The sequence below is a fragment of the Sinohyriopsis cumingii genome, unplaced genomic scaffold (genome assembly GCF_028554795.1).
Source record: "Sinohyriopsis cumingii isolate HCF-2022 unplaced genomic scaffold, ASM2855479v2 utg000349l, whole genome shotgun sequence".
Classification (NCBI taxonomy): domain Eukaryota; kingdom Metazoa; phylum Mollusca; class Bivalvia; order Unionida; family Unionidae; genus Sinohyriopsis; species Sinohyriopsis cumingii.
In genome coordinates, this window is record NW_028315889.1 from 702,311 (window position 1) to 721,571 (window position 19,261).

General features: G+C 34.3%; 1 protein-coding gene across 1 annotated transcript in view; it reads left to right on the plus strand.

Moving 5' to 3' along the window:
- LOC149774304 (serine/threonine-protein kinase TBK1-like) overlaps positions 1-19,261 on the plus strand; it is a 72,949-nt gene that overhangs the window by 11,043 nt on the left and 42,645 nt on the right. Inside the window, exons 6-10 of the mRNA XM_089945443.1 lie at positions 520-677; positions 1,740-1,850; positions 12,675-12,854; positions 13,845-14,077; positions 18,916-19,066. Coding sequence (XP_089801569.1) covers positions 520-677; positions 1,740-1,850; positions 12,675-12,854; positions 13,845-14,077; positions 18,916-19,066 — 833 coding nt within the window. The remainder of the gene's footprint in view (positions 1-519; positions 678-1,739; positions 1,851-12,674; positions 12,855-13,844; positions 14,078-18,915; positions 19,067-19,261) is intronic.

Sequence of the window (19,261 nt, forward strand, 5' to 3'; positions counted from 1 at the left end):
TACAAGTATTTAAACAGATCTGGATTTGTATTCTGAACACATTTGGAGCATAAAACACATGCTGAGAAGCTTAAAAATGAATTACAATAAAGGCATAATCAAGAACTTTGACAATCAATAACTTTAATTAGGTTAAAGGCAGAACCACTGAACTTTCTGATTAGTCGTTATTGGAGTTCCTGTGCCAGACAATAATATTTCAAGTACCTAGGTCATAGGTTCACCCTAAATTAAATGATGTGATGAGATTTTCAGCTTGACCTTGATTCTCTTATAAAAAATGTTTCCCATCAGTTTCTCATTTCTGATGAGTCACCTTTCTGTCACATTAAAAAGAAATATACTGTTTAAATTTTCACAGGGTCTTTACCAATGTTGCTCATTTCATTGCAAAAATGTTTTATTTAAATGACATTAATTATGTACAATTGAGAATTCTGAAAGTCTTTATATTTGAAACAAATGTTTCTGATATATCATCCAGACATATCAGTCTTGCTTGTTCCATCAAACTTTCAGCATCCAGACATATTTAAGGCTGCATTTATCGACAATTACACACCACGGACTTTTGATGTATCTGCTGATTTGTGGAGTTTAGGGGCCACAGTCTACCATGCTGCCACAGGAAATGTCCCTTTCAGGCCTTATGGTGGCAGGGACAATAAGAGAATGATGTAAGTAGTTGCTACATTTAACTATGTTCATCTTTGATTTCAAGCATTAAGAGGTTAGTGTCTGGACTGGTCGAGTCATACCAAAGACTTACAAAAATGGTACTAAAAGCTGCCTCGCTTGGTGCTCAGGATTAAGATGTTAGTGTTAGGACTGGTCGGCCTGGTGTCAGGATAATGCTACTGGGTGGGACATCATTCTACATGTCTGCGGCATGATGCCCCAGTGTTAGACATCTCTATAAACTCTCATACTGCAGATATCATAGTGATATGACTGAAAATTGTTAAAGCTATGTTAAAAATATAAATCATACACACACACACATACACACACACACACACACAAACACTTGGATTTCAGTTGCAACAGTCAACTAAGTTCATCTATGCTTTCAGCACTTTAGTTAAATAAGTTCATGTATGATTTCTGTTGATACAGTTAGCAAAGTTCACCTACCATTCAGCAGAGTTCCAGTTTGAATTTTAACATTATACCAAATTAATATCTAATTTGTCCATCTTTGCCAATAGAAGAACGTTTAAATGACTTCTCAAAAACTGATCAGCTAACTGATCAGATTTAGAAAAAGAAAATGTTGACATCAGAGACTTTCAGATTGAAACATGAAGCCGCTAATATTGCTTCTGTGACTACTGATAAAACAAAGTTCATTGCGAGTAAAGTTAACATTTTACATGTGTTTCCATTAGTGATGGCTAAAATAACAATTGACTCATCATTTTCCCAGATGATTAGTACGGTTTTATTAAATGATCTCTTGTGACTGTTTTTTCCATCTTTACCCAATGTAAAATTAAACACATACTTTGATTATTGACAAAATTTAGATTATTGATGAAAATGTGTGTTCTTTGTAGATATTTTTTGGTTAAAACCTATACATGCATGTACCAGTTCTTACATTTATTTATCTTGGTTTCATGAAAGTAGTTGTAAAGTTTTCCTAATAAATGCAGTACCTGATAACCCCCGTTTTTTGCATTAATATGATTTATCTTTTTTTCAACACTAGCAGAGCAATGTACTTTCTTTTTACCCAGGTTTAACATGATTGCACAGAAGGAGTATGGTGTGATATCTGGAGATCAGAAGTCCCAAGCAGGGAGTATAGTGTGGAGTAGGGAGCTTCCAGCAACCTGTACTTATTCAAAGTGAGTCATGTGCAAATAAATAAAGCTCTGTATTAACCTGTACATTTCAAGCTACATTCTTCTGTGGCTACAAGAAAATATGGTGGAAATGTGTTAATTTCATGAGTGGAATCAGCCAAGAGCAAAACTGTAAAATGTTTCCACTTCACAGTTGAAATATTTTTATATCCACTAAATAATAATTTTCATTTTATTATGTAATTCTTTAGTAATGAATAGGAGAAACAAAGAAAGATACAGTTTACAATCATCTAGTACCTTTAGCACATTGCGCAATCATCTGATTGACTGCAAGAAAAATGAAATGTAAGATAAAAATTGTTTGATACGGAGCAACTCATTACATTTTAAATCACTTGGTTGAATATTTTCTATGTGTTTAAAGGAAATTAAAGAATATTTCTTTCTGCACACATTAAAACCAGCAGATATTAGTAACAGGATATCGATGACATGAAAATACGTGTATAAATACACTTGAATTGCGAGTCAACATTTACGAAGACCTGAAATCAAAGCTGTGAAGATGGGAGTTGATGGTAAGTTTAACAAGAATCTCATCACTTCATTCCTTTCTACTGTCACCTCTCAGTTTAAAGTAGAGTTACTTTTATTCACAATCACTGCTCTCATAGATAGATAACTCTGTGATGTATTTGAACTAGCATAATCCTCTTTGGCTGAATGTTGGTCAGATTCAGCGTGTAACACATACAGTAGGTGATGCTACTGCCTGGTAGTAGAGCATACTGTCTTATGGGCAATAAATCTACTGGGACATTTGCACAAAGATTTTACAGGGCATGCTCTTTTGTTGGAAATAAACATGGACTTCTGTTTATTGTGTTTATATTCAACATGTGACTTTGGTCCAGACATTTTTCAGCCTTCTCCATATGTGGATGGATGTTCACAGTGTGGGAGTCCTGAATGTCAGTTGCAGTGCACTTGGGGTTACTGGTAACAGACAGTGTGGGAGGCCTGGATGTCTGTATCAGTGCACTTTGTTACACCAGTAACAGAGAGAATGTGGTAGGCCTGAATGTTTATTGCTCTGCACTTTTTTAATCTGGTAAGTTAACAGAGACAGTGTGGGAGGCCTGAATGTCTTTAGCTCTGCACTTTGTTACACTGGTAACAGAGATAATGTGGTAGGCCTGAATGTTTATTGCTGTGCACTTTGGTAATCTGGTAGCAGAGACAGTGCGGGAGGCATGATTGTCTGTAGCTCTGCACTTGGGTACACTGAATGTCAGTATGATACACTGGTAAGAGAGACTGGGGGAGGCTGGAATGTCCATAGCTCTGCAATTTGGTAATCTGGTAACAGAGACAGTGTGGGAGGCCTGAATATCTGTATTGGTACATTGGTAAGAGAGACTGGGGGAGGCCTGAATGTATGCATTGGTACATTGGTAAAAGAGACATGGGGTGCTGAATGTCTGTATTGGTACATTGGTAAAAGAGACTGGGGGAGGCCTGAATGCCTGTATTGGTACATTGGTAAAAGAGACAGGAGGTGCTGAATGTCTGTATTGGTACATTGGTAAAAGAGACTGGGGGAGGCCTGAATGTCTGTATTGGTACATTGGTAAAAGAGACTGGGGAAGTTCTGAATGTGCACTTTGGTTACAAAGACAATCTTTTGTGCATTGGATAGAATGTGTGAAATATTTCTTCTTTACAATGCATTGAGGTATATATAGATATATGTTATTGTATCCAGAAATTTGCCTTCTCTGCTTGGGGTCACTCTGACATTAGTTAGCTCCTGAACAAGATATTTTCTCACACTGTCAGATTTGTAAAAAGAAAAATGGAATTTAAAATTTAGACAATTTTTGGTTTAAATGTATGAAATTGGCAAGTTAAATTTTCTGATGAAAAAGCAATTTTGCAAAAGTCACTTGAGGTGGATGCCTGTAATTTGGTAACCTCATTTTTGATCTTCATGTGTTTGTTTTTTTCATTTGCAACCTCTTGGTCAATCCAGCAGATTGTTTTGGTCATTACAGCAATTTTTCCTTCTTGACACATTATTTTCACAATTTGAACTTGGACATTTTTTTAAAGAAAACATTGTTAACAAGTGTATTTTTAAAAAAAATACATTTGCAGGAATCAGATTTACAATAGACCAATTTTTCAATTCTGCAGTTTGCAACAATTGACATTAATCTGGCTAATAGTGGGGTCAGCTAATGAAATTCTTTCTTGATGCATGGTGGTATACATATGTAGATGACATGATATTGTGCCATTACAAAAATATTATTAAAAATATTTTGGGACTGAGACATTTTAGGGAATGTAGTAGTGGGGGGAAGCATATACAAAGTTTTTTTAGTCACTGGCTCAGTGGCTTATGGCTTGATGGCTTTTGAGAAGGACCAGTTCATTCTGACAACCACTGGCAAGTTAAATGTTCTGAAGTTGTTATTAATATTGATTGGAAGAGCCAGTTGATTTTCTGCAGGGCCAGTTGATTTCCACTGGAGCTGGCCCTGCATCTTTTTCCTAAATTTTTATTTTTTAAAAAGGAAACCTGGTTATTATTGCAGAATGCTACATAAATGTAAGGGTTCAATTTGTTCTTAGTAGTCAGGCAAGAGTCCCCCTTCATTTTAGCATTGACACCATACATTTTATTGATTCCGAGATCATTTCTTTTATACTATGGCTTTCCACACATTGGACTAATGCTGCTAGAAAGAAGGGACTGCCAGGGACTAACATTTCTGCAGGGCTTTTCTCTTGTGTGTCAGTCAGACATTTGATACAGAGCATAAGCCATTGAATTTTTTTTTTTTATGTCTCTAGCATTTGAACCAAAATTTGTTATTGTTTGCCTCCCTTGAGATAAAATTATGTATCATCATTTTAATATTGTTTCAGAGATGTCATCCCAGCGCATTTCATTCTGGCTAGTCTTGATTCGAAAGTGGAGCACACAGACCATCCACAATGAAGAGAAGTGTGAAGCATTGTATGATGATGTTTCAGAGATGGGGTCAGCTACCTTTGATTTGTTGCATTTCCCAATGAATTTGATATAATTGTAGGATTTATATGGCTTTGGAAAATTGTAGATCAGTACCTGAAAGTTGATAATCTCATTTGAACTCCTCTCTGAGGAGACTGCATTGTTATGAGTTCTTACTCTGAACCATTTATCTTCATCAGACTCCAAAAACAAATAGTGAATGACTGTAGAGTTGCATTGTGGGAGTCTAAGCTTACCCTGGGATTTCAGGTCCTTTTGTGAAAAGAGTGAAATCATTTTCTGTTGTGTTTTTTTAAAGTATTGATACTGTGTTTTGATTAATGAATTGCTTTACGTGCTCCATAATAACCTTTAGGAACATGTTACCTGTATTACTGCCATCTTCCAACAAATCAAAATCACCATCACTGCACATACTCGTCAAGAAACCCTACAAACTCCATATCATCCACATATTTGTAGCAGATGAGCATCTAGCAGGCAAGTTTGCACAAAATTATTATCCATGTATGTTATTTTTCTAAATAAAAGGAGACCAGTCATTTTTTTTTCTTCATATAAAGTAGTTCCCTCTGTCAATAGTTATATAACCACTGTGACATATCATTTTTACTGCCTCTGCAAATATCTTTATTTCACACTGATACATGACAGTATTACATTATGAATACATAACAAAAAAGCTATAAGGAAAAGGCCTGTTGAGTTTGGTGGCAGAAGTCAAGATCACTGTGAATAAATGAATCAAAATGGTTTATGCACAATGACATTAGTTCTGCATCACAGACAAGGGCCAGACATTGGATGGTTTGAACTTGGGACAAGGATGAAGCCAATTGATTTGAGGGTCAAAGGTTAATGTCACTGTGACTGAAAGAAGAAGTAGTGATTCCTTCACAGTAACTTTATTCTACATGACAGGCCTAAAGTAAACTTACTGGATGGCTTGCACTTTAAGTAAAAGCAATACAGGTCATGTAGGCATTAAAAACCGATTATTTCAGTAATAGGTCTTATTTTTTAGAATTCATTATACAGACCTTTATTTGGCAATTATTCACTTTATTTGGATCCTCATACATCCATATTCCTTTGGAAGGTCATTATTTACATGCCATGTGATATACATATGTCAAATGATTTTGTTTAAGTACATTGACATTTTTGGATGAGCTCAACGTAAAATTGTGATCCAGTACAAACCGAAGGGGGGCCTGAGTGGCCGAGTGGTCTGAAACATTATAGATCATTGCCATCTCACCTCTGTCTGCTTGGGTTCGAGTCTTGAGCTTGGCTGGTGTGGGTATGTGAGAAAGCTTGCCAGTAGCTTCTCATGGGTCAGTGGTTCTTTCCAGGGTTTTCCCAGGTTATTCATCCACCATTTATACTGGCTGCCATGTATAGCCTATCTTGTGCTGAAAAATAGCATCAAACCCTACTACAACAACAACAACCAGTACAAAATTGAATTGAATGTTCTGTAATGTCACAATGAAAGCTACACATGTTGATAAACAAAAATTCATACTAATCTAAACTGTGGCGATTAGACTCGGCATGCACTTTTCTTGACCCAGTTTAGTACCTGACCAATGTTGTTAAAGTCCATAGCAATCGATAATTTTCATCCAAAAGTTTCTTAATGACAGTTAAGTTGCAGAGCTTTCAATAATTAGGATTGAATAGACTTTGGTTAAACAAAAGTAGTATAAATTTGTGGGTAAAAAGATCAAGGTCACAGTCATAGAGAATTTGTGTTAAGGTGTTAAAGTTTTGTCATTTACCTACTTTCCCTAAAAGCCCTTGATTGATTTTATCAATTACAGTTGTTCTAAAACCAAGACATTTCATTTTCAGGCATGCTTACTCCTGGACCCCCTGATTGGAGGTTGGGGGGTGGTACCCTTCAGACCCCACTGGAAGATGACTCTCAGACTGCCCTTCACAATTTCAGTTCTTTAATATATAACCAATTCATGTCTGGTAGCAGATGGTCGCAAAATAGGTAAAATCAGAATGATATAAAGTCTGGGAGATAGTTAAAACAGGTTGTGATCAAATGGATATCCATCATTACACTAATTATGTTCATTATATATTATTTTTCTGCATATTTGATGAAATGGTAGAAAGCAAGATTAGTTATAAGTTCAGGGCCCCGAGTGGCCAAGTGGTCTAAAGCGCTGTCCGTTACGGATCACTGCCATCTGACCTCTGTCTACGTGGGTTCGAGTCTCGGATTCGGCCAATGTGGATATGTGAGAAAGCTTACTAGTAGCTTCTTGAGGGTTGGTGGTTCTTTCCAGGGATTTCCCAGGTTCTTCCTCCACCATTAATACTGGCCGCTATATATAGCCTATCACGTGCTGAAAAATGGCGTTAAACCCTACAACAACAACAACAACAAGTTATAAGTTCAGATGCATCCAGATTATCATAATTATGTTTGGCATTAACTTAGACACCATATATTTTGTTTTGGGGGGTTTTCACTGCATTTTCAAGACGTAATTGGTTATACCATGCCAAGGAAATGGGAGTTAAATTAATTTCCCAAAAACATATTGAGACACTGGAAATAGCCTGCACTGGTATCAAACCTGCAACCCTTGGATTATCATCCAACATTCTAACAGTTGAGCTACCATGGATTTCTGGACACAACATGCAAGCAAAACTTAGCATATGATAGATTTTGTTTTCTGTAAATAGTTGCATTTGAATGTAATGACTGGAATTTTTAGTGGAAGTAACTTTTCTACAAATGGTCAACAAGTGTGCTTCTAAGCAATAAAATTTTTACTTCTGTTGATGCTTTAATGCTGCTTTTTGTTGAGTGCAAGTAAGTCATCACTGGTTAGCAGATAGAAAATATGAAAAATATATTACTGTAATGATGGTAAGTCTTGGAACATGAAAAAAGAGTTTTGTGTCCCAAGCCTTAACATGTATGTAAAATAATATTTCATTTTCAATATCCAGACACGGACATGTCTAAATAAAATTGCAAAATGTCACACAGCAATGAATAGCCCTTCTTCAGTTACAGTGTCAGTATAATGTTATAAACTAATATGGTTGTTTTTGTTATTTATTTTCTGTGTTCATATTTTATGATTTCTCACACTTGAAATAAAAATAAAGGTAGTTGAAGACTTCATAATGTTTGGGCAACTTCGAGTTTACCAGATGACATGAACTATATATTTACAGTACTTATATAGTTAATACATGTATTGTTGTTTGTGTCACTTATATCCTTGTTTTATTTCTAAAAGTATTTTAATGCAAATGTTTGTTTTTGTTGTTTTTACCAAATCTAATTCTATCATTTTAGTTGTCATGCACACAAAATTTACTGTTTCTAGAGATATAAGTGATCCTGTAAAGTGATCTAATTTTTATGAAAAGATACATTTATAATGAATATAGATAAATATATTAGGCACATGGTCACATGACTTATATATTTGTTAAAAAATGTACCATAACATAGGTTAAAACTCTGAATATAGATCATTTAGATCCATTTTAGTTTTGTTTCAGCTTGACACAAACTTGTAGTTTTCCACACATTATTCATTCCACTTTTCAATTTGTCAATTCACCAGGTAAATCAGAGAAATTAAATATTAACTTTTTTTGGAACTAAAGTAGGATGCAGTAACATCATATAGTGTTACGTTACAATTGTTATGACTCTAGCCATAAACTAAGTAACAGAAAAGAAAAAAACTACCACATTTTGTACAATTCAACAAAATCATTTCTTTCTCTAGAAATCAAAGTGAAAGTTTAAAAAGACATAAAGTAGTGTAAATTACATCCCAAATAGTCCTAACAGTTTTATCACAAGTCCAAAAGTATAGAGTATTCTAAATGAATTCCATTGAGTGTTTCAAATGAATTCCAATCTTGATTGTACTGATGTACCAATAGCCTGGAAAGTTGTTCATGTGCTAACAGGTTTAATGTATCACAGTGATATAGTCCAAACTGTCTTTGGATGAATTCACATTAATCCCAAAATAGTGATTTAGTCAGAAAAGTATCATTAAGCACTTTGTAATTCCAATGAATAATTTTAATACATATTTCCTATTAAATATTAAATGAAGACAATAAAAAGATGGATTCCACTACAAATATTAACACTGGAATAATTAATTCTGATGGAAACAACCTTTATAATAAAACCTATAAAACAATTAAGAGGATCAGGATGAGGGTAAAAGTTCATTTCTAAAACATTCTAAGTTGTAAACAATGTCCGGTCCTTGGCTGAAATTCAAAGAACATTGCAAACACCAGGAATTTCTGAGAGAAAACAAAACACAATACAACATTAAGCTGCTTAGAGAAATTGTCAGCTGTTAAGTCTTTGTAAACAAGCTGAGTGATATCAGACCAACTTGAGCCTTTGCGATTTTTAAAATGTTTCAATCTCATTGTTTCTTCATGATAGATATTATTAAGGTAAAACATGCCCCATGAATTAATATGTAAACATGCCTTTTCTTGCTGATATTAACCATGCTCAAAATTAACCTGTCAGTTTAATTTTAAACTGGCTTATCTCTCCTTTATTATTTTTAAGAATTTGAAAAAGCTAAATTATTACTTAGAAATATGTTGTCAGGGCAAATGCCTGAGGTAAATTGTCATTTATATATCTCCTCTTTTTTTACCACTCCGGTGGCCTAAGAGGTTAAAGCGTCCACCTCAGATACAGGATGTTGCAGGTTCAAACCCCAACCAAATCATGCCAAAGACTTGTAAAAACATTACTAGCAGCTGCCAGGCTAGATGCTCAACATTACTAGCTTAGTGTTAGGACTGGTTGGCATGATCTCAGGACAATGTGACTGGGTGGGACATCATGCTACGTGTCTGCGACATGATGCCCCAGTGTTAGACATCACCATAACTGCCGCACTGAAGACATTGTAGTGATATGACTGACAAATTGTATTTGTAATTAAAAAATGTATTTGTAATTAATAAAGAATAATAGAGAAAAAAGTGTACCATGAATTTGCTTTTCTTTTTCAAATTTTAAATTTTCAACAATTTCTATCAGAGTTTACTGCTTAATAATAGTTTGGGATTCAAGATTGTAGTAAACTCTTCCAACATATTGTTTCTGATGTGAAAGAACAAATCAGCATGCGAGCACGGCTCATTTCTATATAATAAGTGGAGTGTAATTATATGAAGTAAAAAATAAATTAAGCCAGCTCGGGTATTATCATAGTGTTGAATAGTCTTCTTAAATCAGTCGGCACAAGATGTTTTTTGGTCTGTGAAAGGCACATAATCACAGTGTACCTACCAGATCTTCAATAAAATGGCCATCCATATTTGAGATGAAGAATGTAACAGGCATGTATTCATTAGGATACACCTTTTAATACATGAAAAGATAATGGACCGACACCAAAGTCATTTTTTCATATCAGATGTTCCATTAGTTCAGAAATTTCCAAGGAATGGTATATTACAATATGAAAGAACATATCTGAGGATGAAAACTCATGCATTTGTGAACAGCGTTTCAATGTAAAAGGCATGACAAGTCTTTCAACAACGGTGATACGACTCCTGTGGCCTAGTGGTTAAAGCATCCATCTCGGATGTGGGAGGTCGTGGGTTTGAACCCCAGCCAATTTATATAATGGTACAGCAGCTGCCTTGCTTGGTGCTCAGAATTAAGAGGTTAGTGTTAGGACTGGTTGGCCTTGTATCAGGATAATGTGACTGGGTGGGACATCATGCTACATGTCTGCGACATGATGTCCCAGCGCTAGGCATTACTATAAACTGTCACACTGCAGACGTTGTAGTGATATGACTGAAAATTTGTTAATGCTATGTTAAACATCCAAAGCAATCACAACAAAGGTGATGTGTCAATCATTGGGTTGACATATTTAGATTAGATCTGTTACTTCACAGACAGACAACCCCAACTGCATTATACAAGCAATTAAGGAACAATGTACTAAATTAACTCGTAGGGAAAGGTTGAAGAAATCCATTAATTAAACCTTTTTCCATCAGAATGTAGAAAAGATAAATTTATATGGTGAAATATTTTAAGTGGAAATATCCCAACTGTCTTTAATAATAATAGTGATAATAATAATAATAATAATATTTGGTGCATGTTGTTTGTTAAAGAACCAAGTTTGAATGGTGAATTAGCATGCACAGGTCACCTGAATACAAAGGTAAGTTTTTCCATTTACCTTGGTTGCTGTTGTTGAAAGGTTTGACTGTCTCTTGCTGACAGCAGTGATATCAGTAGGGTTTAGAGTTTAATATTTTGTATTTTTATATTTAGCTTTATACCTGCACATGCATTAATAAGTGAACACGTATCTTTTTTGGTCAAAACTCACATTAAAATATACCTTCCTAAGTAAACGTGTCATAATGCCTAGTGAAAGGGAATCAGCTAAAACCAGTATGGAATTTCATAGTTTTTGTGAACTTTAACACTATGTGTACCTACACATAACTTTTGTGGGACAAATCAGTCGAAAAAATGTATCTCACATGTGCTTTACCCTGTGTGACAATATTGGTAGAAAAAATGTACCTCCAAATTTGAGAACTCCGAACATTCTCAAGGGGACTTAACTGTTCTAGTATGCATGTGCTTGTGGTAGGTACATCATTGATGACATCATTGGTATATGCTTTTTAGCATGAGCTCTTACCTCCTGAACTTGACACAAATATTTTATTCAGTACACAGTGCAGATATTGGATCAAATATGATAATTTGATCATTTTATTTTTAAAAAAATATATAAGTCATATAACATATATCATAATTTAGTGTTTTTTGTACCCTTGACATTATAAGGCAACTGAAGATGTGACTAATACAGTGATATTCAGGTAACCATAAAAGTGTAATGTGTTATAGGTGAAGAAGTCACCTTGTATTGGGGTGTAGTAAACATTTGTATGACAATTCCATAATGCTATAGACCACCCTGGTGACCTGGTGGTTAGAGCATCTGTCTTGTATGGGGGAGGTGGCGAGTTCAGATCACAGACAAATCATACCAAAGACTTAGAAAAATGGTACTAACAGCTGCCTCACTAGGTACTCAGCATTAAGAAGTTAGTGTTAGGACTGGTCGGCCGGGTGTTAGGATAATATGACTGGGTTGGACATGATGCTACATGTCTTTGGCATGATGCCCCAGTGCTAGACATCACTATAAACTGCCATACTGCAGACATCATATTGATATGACTGAAAAATTTACTGATTAAGCTTTGTTAATAGCACTGAATGTTACACATTTTATAACACACAGCTCAAATGCCTGATTGAGCTTTGTTAATAGTACTAAATGTTACACATTTTATAACACACAGCTGAAATGCCTGATTGAGCTTTGTTAATAGTACTGAATGTTACACATTTTATAACACACAGCTGAAATGCCTGATTGAGCTTTGTTAATAGTACTGAATGTTGCACATTTTATAAGAGACAACCAAATTGCCTGATTGAGCTTTTTTAATAGTACTGAATGTTACATGTTGTAACACACAACCGAATTGCCTGATTGAGCTTTGTTAATAGTACTACATTTTATAACACAGAAAGTTGACTGCAGACTTTTCATGTACTTGCTCATCTTTACATGGGAATTTATAGAATTTATCAGGGATTTGTAGAATCGTGCATCCTGGAGAAAACACTGCATATCCAACCTTATAAGAGACTGGGTTATACAGATGCATATTATGCACCACTGAATACCTTTCCTTTTAGAAGTACTTCTTATATTTGGCAGATGGCTGAAAGAAAGTTTGACCACTATTCTGGCAAAACTGATGGAGAAGGACCTAAAGCTGGCGCACACATTTGAGACATTCTTTGTGGCAGCAGATGACATTCTGGACAGACTAGTTTTTCATGTTTTTTCAACAACATCTGCTAAAAGCTTCCAGATTTACCTGAAGAAAGACAACAAGTATGTCCTTCAATAAGTTTTCACATTATCACTCAATTAAAGTACATATTTTTTTGCAATAGAGTTGTCAAGCTTTCAATTAGAGTACATACTGTTTTTTGCAATAAAGTTGTCAATTTTTCACATTATCACTCAGAGTACATATTTTTTTTTAAATAGACTTGTCAAGCTTTCACATGTTCATTCAATTAGAGTACATACTCTTTTTGCAGTAAAGTTGTCTAGTTATCACATAATCACTCAGAGCACATATTCTTGTTTACAACAGTTGTCAAGCTTTCACAAAGTCATTCAATCAGAGTACATATTCTTTTTTGCAATAGAGTTGTCAAACTTTCACATAATCATTCAATAAGAGTACTTTTGTTCAATTGAGTTGTCAAGCTTTCACATGATCATTCATTTATATTACATATACTCTTTTTTGCAATAAATTGGTCAAGTTTTCACATTTATCACTCAATTAGAGTACATACTCTTTTTTGCAATAGAGTTGTCAAGCTTTCACATACTCATTTAATTAGAGTATGTACTCTTAAGTTCAAGGAAGTTTTTGTCTTGTGTGACTGTGTACATAGTCTTATTTGGAGGTATGTTAGCTACACAAACTTTAACATTTTCTTATTCTGCATTTTGAATACAAGCCAAGCAATAAGTTGGCCTTCTTTCATCTCTTGTTGGAATAAGCATGCAAGAACACTATGTGAAGAGAACATTTTTGAAGGATTACGTGTCCCTGAATAACTGGAACATACAAAGAATAGGAACATTGTATGCTAATACAGATTTCAGTTTACATTTATTTTTTTATTTAATCACTAATTAATTTCCTAATTAAACTAGACATCTTATTGAGAAAGGAAGCCATAAAATATTATAGTAACTAGGCAGTGATGCTACAAAATTCCTGCCTGCTCAACAAAAATATTTTCTCTCTTTTTCTGCAAATGTTATAAACAAGCCATTTTTGTAATTTGATTTTTGTGGCAGATACTCTGATGTCCAGGAGAGTATTTGTTTTGAGACAAATATTCCTGCCGATGGTCAGATTCTTTGTTTTGATGAGGGCTATCTGAAGACAATAGTTAGTGAGACTGAACCTGTCCAGAATTATCCCATTACAACCATGTCATCGCCTTTTGTCCTGATACGCAACACAGGACTCACAGACTGTGTACATCATGAAGAAGTTTGCTTCTGGTACAATTCTAGTTTTTTGCCAGGTAATGGAGCATTAAATATAATATTATACAGGTAACAGAGTATTATGTATCATTTTATAAAAGGTAACAGAGTGTTGGAGATCATTTTATAACAGACAATAGGGCAATATATATCATTTTATTGAGGTAACAACATTAAGTATCATTTTATATGTTTAATAAAGCATTAAGTATCATTTTGCACAGGTAACAGAGCATTGTCTTTTTATACCTGGTGAAAGAGTACTAAGTATCATTTTATTCCAGCTAACATATTAAGTAACATTTTACACCAGGTAACATATCAGTTAGTATCATTTGTATCAGGTAACAGTGCATTAAGTATTATTTTATACCAAATTACAGTGCATTAAGTATCATTTTATACCAGGTAACAGATCAATTAGTATAATTTTATACCAGGTAACAGTGCATTAAGCATCATTTTATACCAGGTAACAGATCAGTTAGTATCAATTGTATCAGGTAACAGTGCATTATCATTTTATACCAGGTAACAGAGCATTTTTTATTATTTTATACCAGGTAATGGAGCATTTAGTGTCATTTTATACCAGGTAACATAGCATTGGATATTTACCTCAATGAGTCAGATTTAATTGTACATTATATAAAGATTAGAAAGGACAGAGACATAATTAATCAGATTAATTGGAATGAAAATTACTTTGTTAAATTTACAAAGAAGAAAATATGATTTCATATTTATTTTGTATTAGATTTAAAATATGAATATAAAAGCGATTTGTTGATTATTTTATTCACTGCTAGAAACTATAGTATAGATTTTCAGTTACTTTGTCCTTTCTATTATTGAGCCTGACATGTTGTGGTAACATGAAACATGTCTGTTATTGAGCCTGACTGATGTTGTGCTAACAAGAAACATGTCTGTTATTGAGACTGACTCATATTGTGGTAGCAAGAAACATGTCTGTTATTGAGACTCACTCATGTTGTGGTAGCAGGAAACATGTCTGTTATTAAGACTGACTTATTGTGGTAACAGGAAACATGTATGTTAATGAGACTCACTCATGTTGTGGTAACATGAAATATGTCTGTTATTGAAACCTGACTGATGTTATGGTAACAAGAAGCATGTCTGTTATTGAGACTGACTCATATTGTGGTAGCAGGAAACATGTCTGTTATTGAGCCTGACTGATGTTGTGGTAACATGAAACATGTCTGTTATTGAGCCTGACAGGTTTTGGTAACAAGAAACATGTCTATTATTGAGACTGGCTCATAATATGATAACGAAACTAGTCTATTATTGAAACTGACTCATATTTTGGAAACAGGAAACATGTCTGTTATTGAGACTAACTCATTGTGGTAACATTAAACATGTCTATTATTGAGACTGACTCTTAATATGGTAACAAGAAACATGTCTATTATTGGGACTGACTCAAATTGTGGTATCAGGAAACATCTGTTATTGAGACTGACTCATATTGTGGTAATAGGAAACATGTCTATTATTGAGACACAAACATATTGTGGTAACAGGAAACATCTATTATTGAGACTGATATTTGGTAACAGGAAACATATTATTAAGAATGGGTCATATTGTGGTAACAGGAAACATCTATTATTGAGTAACTGATATTGTGGTAACAGGAAACATCTATTATTGAGTAACTGATCTTGTGGTAACAGGAAACATCTATTATTGAGTAACTGATCTTGTGGTAACAGGAAACATCTATTATTGAGTAACTGATATTGTGGTAACAGGAAACATCTATTATTGAGTAACTGATATTGTGGTAACAGGAAACATCTATTATTGAGTAACTGATCTTGTGGTAACAGGAAACATCTATTATTGAGTAACTGATCTTGTGGTAACAGGAAACATCTATTATTGAGTAACTGATATTGTGGTAACAGGAAACATCTATTTTTGAGACTGATTGATGTTGTGGTTCCAAGAAACATCTGTTATTGAGATTGATATTGTGGGTACAGGATATTATGAATCATATTCATGTAAATACACTGAAGATGGACACTAAACCAATTGATCAGGGAGAAAAAGACAAAAAAATTAATAGAATTAATTTATTTTCTGATGCTATTAAAAAGAAAGTAATACAGTGTAGTCCATTTGTGAAATGCATAAAACATCTAGACTAGCTGTAGTCATCCTAGTACATCTAGACTAGCTACTTTGTTACATCAATGTAGGTACTGTTACATCTTGACAGTCATCCTATTACATCTAGACTTTAGCTACTCTGTTACATCAGTGTATATATTGTGTTACATCTTAACATATATCCTATTACATCTGGACTCTTGCTACTTTGTTACATCAATGTATCTACTGTGTTACATCTTAACAGTCACATATTACATCTACACTCTAGCTACTTACGTCAATGTAGGTACTGTGTTACATCTTAACAGCTATCCTACTACATTTAGACTCTAGCTACACTGTTACATAAGTGCATGTACTGTGTTACATCTTAGCAGTCACCCATTACATCTAGACTCTACTTTGTTACATTAATATAGGTACTTTGTTGCATCTTAACAGTCATCTATTACATGTAGAGTCTAGCTACTTTGTTTACATCAGTGCATGTACTTTGTTACATCTTAACAGTCATCCTATTACATCTAGACTCTAGCTACTCTGTTACATCAATTTTTGTACTGTGTAACATCTTAACAATCATCCTATTACATCTAGACTCTAGCTACTTTATTTACATCAATGTAGGTACTGTGTTATATCTTGACAGTCATCTTACATCTAGACTCTAGCTACTCTATTACATCAATGTTTGTACTGTGTTACATCTTAACAGACATCATATTACATTTAGACTAGTTACTTTTTTACATCAATGTATGTACTGTGTTACATCTTGACAGTCATCCTATTACATCTAGACTAGCTACTCTTGACTCTATTACATCAGGACATGTACTTTGTTACATCTTAACAGTCATCTATTACATATAGACTCTAGCTACTCTGTTACATCAATGGTTGTACTGTGTACTATCTTAACAGTCATCCTATTACATCTAGACTATTTACTCTATTTACATCAATGTAGGTACCGTGTTACATCTTGACAGTCATCTTATTACATCTAGACTCTAGCTACTATATTACATCAGTGCATGTACTGTGTTACATCTTAACAGTCATCCTATTACATCTATACTCTAGCTACTTTGTTACTTCAGTGCTTGTACTGTGTTACATCTTAACAGTCATCATATTACATCTAGACTCTAGCTACTTTGTTACATCAGTGCATGTACTGTTACATCTTAACAGTCATCATATTACATCTAGACTAGCTACTTTGTTACATCAGTGCATGTACTGTGTTACATCATAACAGTCATCCTATTACATCTAGACCTTAGCTACTTTGTTACATCAATGTAGGTACTGTGTTGCATCTTAAGAGTCATCTTATTACATCTAGACTCTAGCTACTTTGTTACATCAATGTAGATACTGTGTTGCATCTTAAGAGTCATCTTATTACATCTAGACTCTAGCTACTTTGTTACATCAATGTAGATACTGTGTTGCATCTTAACAGTCATCTTATTACATCTAGACCCTAGCTACTTTGTTTACGTCAATGTAGGTACTGTGTTACATCTTAATAGCCATCCTACTACATCTAGACTCTAGCTACACTGTTACGTAAGTGCATGTACTGTGTTAGATCTTAGCAGTCATCCTATTACATCTAGACTCTACTTAGTTACATTAATGTAGGTACTGTATTGCATCTTAACAGTGATCTATTACATGTAGACTCTAGCTACTATGTTACATCAGTGCATGTACTGCGTTACATCTTAACAGTCATTTTTTACATGTAGTCTCTAGGTGATATGTAGATGGACACTGAATATCTACAATATCACATTAGATAGCCACAATGTTTCACCTGCATGATCATGATAGCTTTTGATAGCTGCCATATTATCTTCAGTTACCTTTCATGCTACATTAGCATGACCAGATTGTTAATCCAGATAACCACGTTTTGATAACAAGATAATCAGCAGTTTATATTAATACAGCCACTGTGTTACATCAAAATAGGCAGCAGTTTATATTAATACAGCCACTGTGTTACATCAAAATAGGCAGCAGTTTATATTATCAAACCGTTCACTGTGTTACAACAGGATAGTCAGAGTTTATATTAATAGTCATTGTGCTACATCAGTTTATATTAATACAGTCAATGTTTCATCAAAAACAGTCAGCAGTTTAAATTAAAAGAGTCACTGTGTTACTTCAAGATAGTTAGCCATTTATATTCATACAGGCACTGTGTTACATCAAGACAACTGTAGGCTCACATGTAACTAGATGTAGGGTTACATCTAGAAAGCCACTTCGTTAAATAGCTAGTATTTTCATGTAAATAAATGTAACTGCAATGCTATATCTTGATGGCCGTCAGCTTATAAGAGGAAGGGCTATATGGCGTTTGCTTTTGACTGTATCTTGCAGATTCGTGCTTTCATAATGGAAGAATCCACTCAGCTCAATTAATTTGTACCATTATGCAGTGAATAGAATTGATTTGTCAGACACTTGCATTTGAAATTGTTTTTAATTGAAAATATTAGCATCAAAACTGAGGAGACCAGTTGGAATTGAATGCAACTCAAAATGGATGGATCAGATTTTATAGTACTGCAAAGATTGTTGTTTGACTGTGCCTGTATTCATAACTATTTGTAGCTAATATTTTGGCAGATAATGTTCTGAAAAATGAATCATGTTTATTTTATTGCTTAACTGAATTCTTTTCTTCTTTTTGTTTCAGACCCAGCTCAGACCTTTCCAATCACTGTTCATCTTGACAATGACCTCCGAGTTGCAAGAGCACTTTGTCAGAACATTGCCTCAATTCAGAAGAGAATAGATCTGGGCTGCATTACTCAGGAACTCTTCTACAAAACAATTTTTAGAGCAGCGTAAGTCAAGGCATTCTATTATGTGCTCAGCTGAAGTTTCATTGGAAGACATTCTTCACAATTGATCTATTGATTTCTTTATTAAACTTTTTATGATGTCAGTAAATATTACATACAGTCTGTACTTGCTTATAAGTCGAGTCCAACTGCAATCTGCACAGACCCAGATCCGCTATTGCTTAATGCACTGAGTTG